The 12973-nt window shown below is 31.0% G+C and overlaps 1 protein-coding gene and 1 non-coding gene across 2 annotated transcripts; both read right to left on the reverse strand.

The window, feature by feature from the left end:
* Positions 1 to 1295: 1295 nt before the first annotated feature.
* LOC133039608 (uncharacterized) lies at positions 1296 to 6150 on the reverse strand. Its single transcript, XM_061118507.1, has 3 exons — positions 5962 to 6150; positions 5413 to 5694; positions 1296 to 1310 (listed from the first exon to the last, which is right to left on the reverse strand). The coding sequence occupies exons 1-3, from the start codon at positions 6130 to 6132 to the stop codon at positions 1296 to 1298; spliced, it is 468 nt and encodes a 155-aa protein (XP_060974490.1). The 5' UTR covers positions 6133 to 6150.
* Positions 1346 to 1416, reverse strand: TRNAG-GCC (transfer RNA glycine (anticodon GCC)). Its single transcript has one exon. It is a non-coding gene; the product is annotated as a tRNA-Gly (tRNA).
* Positions 6151 to 12973: the final 6823 nt, after the last annotated feature.

Raw genomic sequence — 12973 nt, forward strand, 5'->3', positions numbered from 1 at the left:
TCATGTAATGGATAACTAAATATTTATCATTGTTATTATTATCAAATTATTAGACTTTTTAATGTGTCATGCTTTCGAACTAATCTATTCGTGTTTATGTGTCATGCTTTTGAGCTTGTCGTATCGTGCCTAAGCCCATTTTTTTTTTCATACCGAGCCTAAGCACATATTTTTTTCGTACCGAATCGTGCTCGTACCTCTTGGGCTTGTACCGATTTCGTAACGTGTTAAAAAACTGGCATATATTTAAAGGTCAACGATAAAAGAATTATTGGCATGTTTACTAATAAGTAATGAGAATCAATCGTAAGGGAGTCATTTTCTTACATTTGTTTATTTATGGCGTGTTTACTAAAGGGGAATGGGAATCAATTGTATGTGATTGATTCCTATTCATTTGTTTAATAAATTTTGGAATGGGATAAATTAGTGTGGCCCACACAAATTAAGGACAAAACAAAGGGAAATGTTTTCCCCATTTTCATAAAGAATACCTTTCCCTTTCCTTAACTTACTTTACATTAATTATATTTTTATTAATTAAAAATAAAAAAAAAACAAACATGCTCTTCAAAAATATATAAATAAAAAATAATTACATGTTCTAATAATGACAATTTAGTCAAATTAAGTTATTTCGATTACATTTCCTAATTATGTAAACAAAATAAAATGATTCTGATTTCCTTTCCGATCAGTTTAGTAAATAACAAAATAAAATATTGTTTTGGATTATTTTATATTTTAACTCGATTTATCTCTTCCATTGATTATTCTGATTCCAATTACAGTTTAGTAAACGTGCTATTAATTTATTAAATTTAAGAAAGGGAGAACTTGATTAAATAAGGGAGAAAAAAAAGACAGAACTTTCCCCACCAATTTTTTAAGAAATGACATTAAGGGTAATAAATTTTATTTATTTTTATTTTATTTTTTAATATTAAATTTATAATAATAATTTTATCATTTAAAATATGTCTTATAAAATAACTGTTATATACTATAATTTAACTTTGGTAATTTAATCAATTTAAACCGATTACGTTAGTAAACAAGATAAACGTGACATGTAAGTTTTTTATCGGTTGTATTTTTGAACATATAAGTAGATAATATAATTTCGCTGCCCATAATATGGCTAAATGGGTGTTTTTTCAACAGATGTTTGGTTTCTTGCTACTATCCTCTATGTCCGATGAACTCTTATCTAACCGCTTTTCATTTATGTACGGTTTTCTTAAAAAAAAAAAAAAATTGGGTGAATTGGAGTTTCGTGAATAATGGTTGTTGAGTCATTCTTCTTCTTTCTGTTTGAAAGATGAAGAAAAAACAAAAAGTAGTATGCACCAGCCGGGAATCGAACCCGGGTCTGTACCGTGGCAGGGTACTATTCTACCACTAGACCACTGGTGCTTCGATGTTCAATATTGGTATCATTTGTTATTTATTTAATATCGTACAATGAAATTTCTACTAAGACAAAAAGGTATATATATATATAAAAGTTTATTTTTATATATGAATATAAGCTAAATACTAATTTTAGATTTGTTTTATAAAAGTTATTGATTTAATTTATTATTTTATTAAATGATAAATTGGTCGTGATATTTTTTATAATAGTACTAAATAGGATACTGAACTGATTTTTTGTCAAAATAAAAATTAATAATAGCCTGATTTAAAGGTGTTGTAAAAAAATTATTTACATCTTGTGTATCTCTTTTTGATAGGAATTATCTTTAAGTTGGTTATATTAAAAAAAATAATTTAAAATTGAACTTCAAAAAATATAGAGTTCATTTTATTATTTAATAAAATAAAAATCTAATGAGTAACTTTTGCAAAATATACAATTCAAAATAGTATCAATCCATAAATATATGATTATTCAATAATTAAGACAACTAATACAAATTTTAATAAATCTTAATAAAAATACTGACTCTAATTATGTAGTTTTAGTACAGTTATTCTATTGCTGTCTCTTCCATTGGACCATTTGTGTTTGTCACATTGGGCATATTTTAAAATATGGTAAGTCATACAAGATGGAACAGTAACATAGTGTTTGGGGACATTGATCAATTTGATCAACTCTTTCTATTAGCAAGCTAAGGCAACTGAAACTGTGTCAGAAAATAGGAAAAACTAGATCTTAAATGTTTGTGAATTGAGATTGAAAAGAAGGAAATAGTTTTGGAGTTATGATGAACTTGTGAAAATTCTTCAGAAGATAGCATCAAGGCAATTGTAAGTTTGTTTTTCAATTATTTTCATATTAATTTGCGGGCACTAAAAAATGAGTAGCATGGGAGAACTTTTAAGGAAAATAAGCTATAAGAGCACATGACTAACCACATGAGGCATACTCCTATTTCAAATAGCACTAATTTTACATTACATCTAAATCAAAACACCATCATTAGCTAACAAATGAGAAGCTGGCTCTGTTAAGTTAGGAGTAATGTATTGAATTTTTCAATCTAGGACAAAAGAAATAATTTAGTAATGGAGCTCAACAGTGGTGGTGATATCACAGGAGCTATTAATGAATGTAGTTTTAGCCATCAAAACAGTCCCTTTACCTCATATTACTCCTTCAAGTAATTATACTGTGAGTTGCATTATTTCTCAAAAAGAATCAAATCTGCCAACATAAAACATAGTTGAACTTAAGCTCAGTTTTGATTGAGAACTCAATTATTGCATAACCACAAAGAATGATTTTTTTTTTCTTTCAAAAGGTGACCAGAAAACATGTCGAATATCATTCATTTTGCCTCCAATGCACCTTAGTTCAGAAGGAGCATGTATTATATATTTGAATAACTAAAAGAGATTTATGCACATATATTAATGAACAACACCATAGTTTTGCCTAGTTTAAAGACTTTATTTGTATTGATGGATGACGGCATACAAATTTTCAACAGACATAAAATATAGTTCTTGTTGTGATATGTTGTGCCTCAACATAGGAAAGTTAGACTATATCTAAGTCGCCAAGCTAAAAGGGCTAATTAAATATACTATTTTTCTATGCGAAAAGGTTGTCAAATTTAGAAAAATACTACTTTAAAATATTACATTTTGGATTAATCTAATTAGATTTTCAGGCTATTGTGACAAACACATATCACATTTGTTATTAATCCGATAACTTTCCAGTAGTAACAACCGTTTTAAAAAATTTCCGGTAACAATAACTTTTTCTAGCTATATTTATTCTTAGAAATCAACTATTATAAGAACATTTAAGAATTTAGGATAATCATCACTCTAAACACGAGTTCCAATCGAACTAGTAATAGACTTAGTGCGTGGGCCATACCATTTACACTAACTAATAGTTTGACACAGTTGTGCTGTGGAAAAAAGCAACTGTAGCTGTATTGTGAGAAAAATCAACTGTAGCAAAACTGTAGAAAAAAACTGAGCTGAGTCTTTAGTAAATTATAAATTTTCAAATATTCTGAGTTGTTAAGATCTACTATAATGATAATAATAATGTTATAATATGGTATATTATAATGTAAAAACTTATTTTATATGATATTTTATTTTTATATATTTTTATTTATTTTTAAATATAAATTTATATGTATTTGATAAAAATAATTTATAGTATTTTTTTATAAGAAAAATTCTAAGTTGATGTTGTTTGTTAATATTAAAATAAAATATAAATTATTTTTTTAAAAAAATAAGTGATTTAATAATTATTTATTTTATTATAATTAGTTTATTTTTTTAATATGTAATAAATAAGTAAATATGATTTTAGTAAAAAAAATTATTATAGTCTTTTAATCAAAATAATTTTTTCTAAAAGTTGGGTTGGAGCAGCTTCAGCTTTTACCTGTAGCTTTTCCAAAAAATTTTCAAAAAGCCACTACTACAATAACACCCTTTAGAGGCGGTTTTTAAGCCCTTTCAGCGTCGGTTTTCGCGAAATTCGCTACCGACGCTGATCAGGGCGACGCTAAAGGATTTATATGAACCGACGCCATATATACCCCTATGGCGTCGGTTATTAGCTAGAACCGACGCCATAGGGGTATATATGGCGTCGGTTCCTAGCTAATAACCGACGCCATATGTGGCGTAGCAACCGACGCCAAAAGTGAGCAGATTTCAATTTTTTTCATTTTTTTTAATTTAATTATATAATTTTAATTTTATATTTATTAATTTATATATTATTTTATTTAATTTAAATTACATATTTATTTAAATTTTAAATTACATATTTACTTAATTTAATTATATATTAATGACATTTTAAATTAAATAGTAATTAAATTTGGGTAAAAACATAATTTGATTTAATAAAAGTAATTAAATATTACACAAACATGTAAAATTAGTTAAAAATATTAATAAGTTAATAAATCTAACTACAAGTTAATCTATAAAAATTACATAATGAAGAAAAATTCTTTGACCTTTGAACCTCAATCGTCACCGTGAATCACCGCCATCAATTGTTCGATCCACTTTCGCTGTAGTGGTAACAATTCTGTTTTCGGATCGTATTGCTTCTTACCCCCAAACTGTTAAAAAAATTAAAAATTTATATTAGTTTATGTATATGTATATTATATATTTGTTATTATAGAATTTATATACTATAATCAATAATTAAAACTTACAGCTTTTTGATCTTGTATGTAACGGTTGGGGTTGGCACATGCGACGATGTCAGTGATATATTTCAAAACATAAAAACCGCATTCTTGGCTTTTAGGTTGTCTTGGACAGTTTGCTTGTGAAATTCCTTGCCACGAGCCAAGATACTCATGTGCGTCCCCTATATACATGAATGCCCTGTTTGGGAAAATTATATTAGCATTTCAATTCGTTAGTTAATTTAAATTCGTTACATAAGAAGTCATTAAATTATTACCTTCCGATCATTTGTTCTATTTCTTCGGGAATTGGGCAGCCTTTTACAGGGTTTAAATGGATAATTTTCCTTGGCGCAACCACCACTAGCGTCCAATGCATCCTAGAAAATTATATTGGAATATAAGTAAGATAGTATAAAAATAATTTGAAGACATAATATAGAAATGAACAATTAGCACTAAAGAATTTAATAAAGTTTACCCGATATTCCAAGGAATAAAGAACATTTGGTGGTTGTTATTCATTAATGATAACCAATTAGCCAATCGTCTTGCCGCATCGTCAAAAGATTGACTCTGTTCTTCATCGTTGATCCCATGCACTGTGAGAAGCTCTGGGTCGTAAAACTTGAAAATTTTTCTCAGACCGTTGATGCTCTCCCATATGTGCCTGCCAAAAAAAGTGTTAGTGCCTTATAATAATTTAACTATAATTTGATATAAGGTTAATTAGATTAAAGAAGAGTATACATCATTCCAAACAGCATTCCCTGGTTGCCGATGTAGTCACACGTAGCAACTCCGTCGCAAATCCTCTCCGCATAACGTGATCTCGGGTACGCGGTGCAATGAATCCTCGGGGGACAGGAATTGTGATTATATCACGTTTATCTTTGAGCCTTAGGAATTCATGAATCATCCATTTTAGCGAATTAGGGATCAACGCCATCTTCTCTTCCGTGAACAAGTCATCTTCCCGTGCACCACGACCTTGTGGAGAAAGCATCGGAGCTTTCCCCTTTGACGCATCACGTCTTGAGGGCGGTTGAGCGAGTGGACCCTAAACAAAACAGAACATAATATATATATATATATCAAATTTTATCCAAATTCTACCGAAATTTCGGCAGCATAACGGTTGTAATTGAATGACCCCAAAAATTTTGAACATGGCTGTATAATGACAAATAACACATATATAACAGTAGTTTGTTCATCCATCCCACCGCAAAGACATATATTCGCGTAACCTACTTCACTACGGATGAATATTGAAGATATTCAAACTCCACTAATCATTAATAATTAATTTGAGTTGAGAAGTTACCTCGGTTGTTAAAATTAAGTGTTTAGGCCAAGGAAGGAACATCTGGTATACGTCCCTAACATATCTGCACTCTTCAATTGGGACTGGGATTTCAGCGTCCTCTTGCAGGATTTCCGAAACCATGATCCGGGCATGTGAATCATCGTACTCCTGGCAGTGAACTTTGATCATACCCACATGCTCGTACAAATACCCTTGGGCCACAATATTGTCGATGTTGTCAGAGCAGAGATGTACTTGCTGATTAAGGGCCGCATGGTCATCAAAATTGTATAGGATACCTTGGTCGTTGAGGGAAATAAACTCCTCAGCATAAATTTGTGGTTGTACCTCATCCTGAGGAGCGTATGGTTGTGGAACATACGCCTCACCAGCCACCTCTCCTTCTTCCTCTTGTTCGGCAGCGTTCCTCTCCGTCGCTTAAGGGATTGGACTTCGGCTTTTAATTTTTCAATCTCCTTCGCTTGCCGAGCCACAACATCAGACACTTCCCTTTTCTTCCTGCCGAACAGTTGAGATGCCCTGGTCAGGAACCTACAAATCATAAAATGCAAATTAGCAACGATTTTATTTGTGTAACTAAATAAATAACATTTGAAGTAATAGCATACCCAGCAGCCCTGACACGTAATACGTCATAGTACCATTAAATGGATCATGATGTTGAAAAAAGATGGCGGAAAAAACTTTTCCAGGTTGCACAATGTTTTGACTACATGTTCATGTAATGCATCTAACTTATCCAATTCTAATTCCTTCCCGCACAACCTATTAAAGAAAATGCAAACATGTGTCAAACACTCTCGAACATTTTTTGGCAAGACTGATCTAATGGCAATTGGAAGTAGATGTTGCATTAACGCATGACAATCATGTGATTTCAGACCCATTAGTTTCAATTCAGTCTCATTCACCAAGTTTTTGATGTTAGACGAGTAACCATCGGGTACTTTCATATTTGCAAGTGATTTGCAAACTGTTTGTTTCTCTTTTTTGGACAAAGTGAAACAAGCAGGAGGCAAATATAAACGTTCACCTTTCTTCTCAGGTGCCAGAGATTGTCGTATACCCATTTCAACGAGATCTAAACGACTATTTAGACCGTCCTTAGTTTTGCCGGGAATATCAAGTAAGGTACCAATAATACTCTCACACACATTTTTTTCAATATGCATGACATCCAAACAATGTCGAACTAGTAGACTTTTCCAATATGGAAGACGAAAGAAGATTGACTTTCTTTGAAAACAACCATTAGTTTTTTTATTTTTTTTGCGTCTTTCCATACTTAAAATCTACAAGTTGAACTTGTTGGAGAATTTGTTCCCTGCATGGTGGCAAAGGAGCCATATCACCCTCTTCAGTAACATCGAATGCTTTCTTCTTCCGTCTATCAGGATGATTTGCAGGCAAGTACCGTCTGTGACCCATATAACACATCTTGTGTCCATTTACCAAGCGACGAGCCGATGTGTTAGTGCAACAAATCGGACAACCTTCGTAACCTTTTGTGCTTAAGCTTGATAAATTACTATAAGCAGGGAAATCACTGACAGTCCACAACAACACAGCTTTCAGAATTAAAAATTCTTTTTTAAAACCATCATAGACCTGAACCCCGTTCTCATACAATTCTATTAAATCATCAATCAATGGTTCCAAATATACATCGATATTATGTCCAGGTTGTTGCGGGCCTGATATCATTAAAGAAAGCATGTTAAATTTCCTCTTCATCACTAACTAGGGAGGAAGATTGTACATAACTAGGAAGACAGGCCATGAACTATGACGACTACTTAGAGATCTATGTGGATTTACTCCATCCGCGTACGTACCGAGACGAATGTGTCTTGGTTCGCATTTGAATTCGGGATTTATGTAGTTTACTTTTTCCAAGCTTAGGAATCTGCAGGATGTCTGAGTTTTCCATCTTTCACTCTCTTGGTCTCATGCCAAATCAAATTTTCGAATGTTACGCACTACGATATAATCGTTTCAGTCGCGGAATCAAAGGCATGTACCACATCACTTTTTGGGGGATAAGTTTCCTATTCTCCTTACTCTTGTTTACTTTATGGCGGGATAAACCGCAAGTCGGGCAATAATTCATGTCTGCATATTCCTTACGATATAAAATGCAATCGTTCGGACATGCATGAATTTTTTCATACTTCAATCCTATAGAATTTAACGTTTTTTTCACTTCATAAGTAGATTCCGGGAAGCAGTAGGCAAATGGTAAGATATCTTTAAAAGCAGCTAAAAATTGAGTAAAACATTTATCGCTCACTCCATTTTCTGCTTTTATGTTGTAAAACTTTACCATTGTTGGTAATCTTAGTTTTTTACAACCATCGAACAGAGGTTTATCAGCATCACTAAGAAAATTATCGAATTTCTCAGGATCATTAAGAAATTCCTCCTGTGCTTCGTTAAGCAAGTCCAATGGATAATCATCGAAATCATTACCCTCGATATCATCTACCCCCCGCTTTCCTAATGGATATGGATCATTAGGTAAATGTTCGCCATGATAATACCAATTAGTATAACTTCTATTGAAACCTCGTAAATACACATGGTCCTTAATCATTGTAATATTCCCTTTAGATACATTACAACAATCTACACACGGACAATGAATACGATCGTGTTTTGTAGAATTCTTTAAGGCAAACTCTAAAAATGCATCGAACCCTACTTGAAATCGCAGTGTGTCTCTCTCCTCACGCATCCATGATTTATCCATAACAAAAATCCTATCCAAAAAATTCAGTATTTAGTAACTAATTATAGCTAGTTACTAATTACACAATGTAACTAATTAAGTTTCTCACAATTTATTCATATTAATTTATAAATTACTCAAATTCTCGTTTTAGATTAGTTCATATTATTAGGTTGTTTTGTTGATTAGAATGTTGGTAAAATGTTAAATATTTTTAATAAATAAAATTGAGGGGAAAAATTTTTGGTAAAGCAATAAGGATATTAACTAATATTTTCCCCTTTTAATTAACTTTTGCTCTTTATTTTCTTTGAAAAATAAAAATCCACATTGAACCTCTCAAATGAAAGAAAAAAAAAATAAAAAAAGAAGGATTTTATATGTTTATTTTGTTAATGTATTTAGTAACTAATTATATCTAGTTACTAATTACACAATGTAACTAACTAAGTTTCTCACACAATTTATTCATATTAATTTATAAATTACTCAAATTTTCGTTTTAGATTAGTTCATGTTATTAGGTTGTTTAGTTGATTAGAATGTTGGTAAAATTAAAAAGTTTACATAAATGTGAATATTATTATTTTTTATGTGACCTAACTTCTTATTACTATGTTATAATTAACTAGTTATTTGTATTATGTAAATATTATGAATGGTTTTAGTAAGATTTATCCTAATTCTACCGAAATTTCGGCAGCATAACGGCTGTAATTGGACGTTCCCAAAAATTTTACAAGTGCCTAAAATAACAAACAAAACAGATAAACAATACAAAATTAATCCACCCATCCGACCGCAGTACATGTATTCGCAGAACCTACTTCACTACGGATGAATATTTAAGATATTCAAACTCAACTAACATGCATTGATAATTAATTATATATTAAGAAAAAGTTAGTTAAAGTATATACCTATAATTGCAAGCCCAAATACGCTACACACAAAATTATGCCGAACCCCTATAATATAAAGAAATACAACGAAATTACAAAATTAATTATTTCATAACTTATAACTAGTTATAAAAAATTGTAACAAGTTACTTAGTTACTAAATTATACATACATATATATATAATCAATTATATCTCACACTATTATCTCAAAAAAATAAAATTATATCACACACTAATTCAATTTTAAAATTTTTATTTCTAAACTAATGAAATCCCTCCAATGTCATTTTATTCACAATAAATATATATTGCAAAAAATATATAAAATACAATTACAAAATTTATTTCCATAAAAAATATACACACACTATATAGACACACAATATATACACACATTATATACAAATATTCAATAAAATATACAAATACATATATATACTATACATTGAGGTATAAATTATTACCTAATAACCGCAATCCGACGACCACCGTAAAAAATCCCGGCACTATACACATAAAACACAATAATATTACTAATAAAATAAAAAACTCAAATAATAATTTACAAAAACAAAAAATAAAACAATATACATAATACAATAAGAATAGAAGCAATATTTATACCTTAAACGAGGTTGAGATTCAAAGATTTCTCAAGAAAAATGGGTGGCCGGATTTCACACCCAAACCTTACTATTTGGGTTCGGATGACACTCAAAGAGGGTAAAAAATCAAAACTTTTTAGGTGTATGTTATTAAGTATCGAAAATGGAGGATTTTAAAAAAAAAATGGGCTGAAATGGTTGAGAAATGGGGGAGATAGGGTGGGGAGAAGGTGGGTCGGCGAGGGTTTGGGCTGGATGTTTTTCTCCGGTTTTGCTGGGTGTTGAGTGAAATGAAGGAGGAAGACGAAGCCATAGGGTATATACAGAGGTCGACCCTATGGCGTCGGTTCCTTCATAGGAACCGACGGCATAGGGTACACGTGTCAGGATATCGTGTACTATGCCGCCGGTTCTATGCGGCAGGAACCGACGCCATAGGGTATTTCAGAAAAAAAAAATAAAAATTAATTTCCAACCGCCTCTAAATGGTATAATGCAATTTTATACCTACGGTTTTTATCAAAAAACCGCCTCTAAATGTCAATTTCGAACATAGCGGGTATTTTCACACACTTTAGCTTCCCTTTTTATAAATGGGGTTGAAAAAACTGCCTCTAAAGGCTAACATTGTAGTAGTGAGCTGTTTTTTTTTATTGTTTACCAAACACATTTTTATTACAGCTTTTTCAAAATGCAGCTTTTAGCTTTTTCAAAAACTGTGTCAAACAGGCCCGAAGTCTGTTACTAGTTCGATAGAAACTCGTGTTTGAACTAATATTTAATTAGTTATCCTTGTTATAATAATATATAAAATAATATAAAGTAGATGAGAAGAAAGAAGAAGAAGATGAAGAGAGAAAGTGAATGAGAATTTCTAAGTTGTTTATTCCAATGGGGTGAACCCCTATTTATACAAATACAAGAGTGAGATATTAAGAAACTAAGACAAAGGGAAACTAAGAAAAAGAGGAATGTTGATTACAATTAATGGTAATAAATAAAAGATTTGGACATCCACATATTTATTAATATTTATAACACTCCCCCTTGGATGTCCATAATAACTGCCTTATTAAAAATCTTGCTGAAAACTTGATCAAAGGAGAAAGAGTATAGTGTAAACTAACTCCCCCTCATTTAAGCATTTGTGGAGATCTTCTAATCGACGAATTTCGATCTTATCTGCTGTCTTCTCAAATGTTGATGTTGGTAATAACTTTGTGAATAAGTTTGCAAGATTGACACTTGATTGAATATGTTGAACACCAATATGAATTTTCTTGAAGCGTATAAAGAAGAATTTGGTGAAATGTGTTCTGACTCTATCTCCTTCAATGTACCATCCTTTTAGTTGAGCGATGCAAGCAGTATTATCCATAGAGAATTGCTTGGGTTGATACTTCTTTATTGAGTGCAATCCATATGTTTCCCGAATATGCTATGTCAATGATCTCACTCACACACATTCTCTACTTGCTTCATAAAATGCAAGTATGTTAACATGATTTATAGTTGCCTCGTTAAAAACCTTGCCAGAAAAACCCAGTGGGACAAAATCTGAGCTAGGGAAAAAGAGTACAATATATATTTCATATTCATAACTATTTGCAAGTTGCCTCGTTAAAAACCTTGCCAGGAAAACCCAGTGGGACAAAACCTGAGCTAAGGGAAAAAGAGTGCAACATGAATATGTCTCCCCCTCATGCACATATGATCCATAATTCTTTTGGTGATAATATATCTCATAAGATTATTGTTATCACTTTTAAAATATCACCATATATATCTTTGATCATATATTTTCTATAACTCTTTCAGAGTATGTATGGACTTCTAAATTATAGATGAGGGGTTCGTGGAACATTAGTCTTTATCCAACTAATTGTATCATTCATGTGTGTACACAACTTTGTTCATACTAAAATTTAAAATTTCAAGTAGATATGAACATAACACATTAATGGTACTATAAATTTTCATTTGTGACAATGATGGTACTCATAGACCATATATTTGTTCCATCTTGTTGTATGATCTTAATTTTCATATCAAATGATCATACATCTATAATTCTTAATACATATGAAGTACTTCAGGACTTCAATACTAATGAACAAACTTTATACATTTGATATTTCTCGATATACAAAAGAAATAAAAGTTTGTTTTGCAATTAATTAAAAACTCTTCAAGAGTCTATCACAACGTATAATTTACGTATTTATACTGCATAGACAACCATACGTATTTTTCAAACTATAATTTACTTACATGTCTTTATTTCATACAAAGATCTTTGTCATATAGTGCGCGCGACTTTGAATTTATATCACTTAAGACATGTATTAAATTCTTCTAGAATTTTTAAGTAAGGCTTATTTCAAATTCTCACTATATTAGGAGCTCCAAATAAATAATCTTTTGTTGCAACTTTTATGTGACGCTTATAAATCCTCATAAAATATATTCCAGGCTATAATCAAATCATGATTATATTTTCTCAATATTTAAGTCTTACTTCAATCAATCCCATGTCTATGCAAACTTTGTACAACAATTCATTATGTACAAATACATATATGCAAATTTCTCATTAGAAATATTTATTTGCACACCCTACAAGTCTTACTTCACTTTATGTGAGTAAATTTGCCTGGACTGCGTCATAATATTTTGGCCAAAAATCAAAATGTATGTCGATAATTCTCGACAAATCTAATACAATGATCCTTGCTATCTCATGTTAGTTTATTGCATATGCAAACATTCAAT

The sequence above is a fragment of the Cannabis sativa genome, chromosome 7, assembly GCF_029168945.1.
Source record: "Cannabis sativa cultivar Pink pepper isolate KNU-18-1 chromosome 7, ASM2916894v1, whole genome shotgun sequence".
In the NCBI taxonomy this organism is placed as follows: Eukaryota; Viridiplantae; Streptophyta; class Magnoliopsida; order Rosales; family Cannabaceae; genus Cannabis; species Cannabis sativa.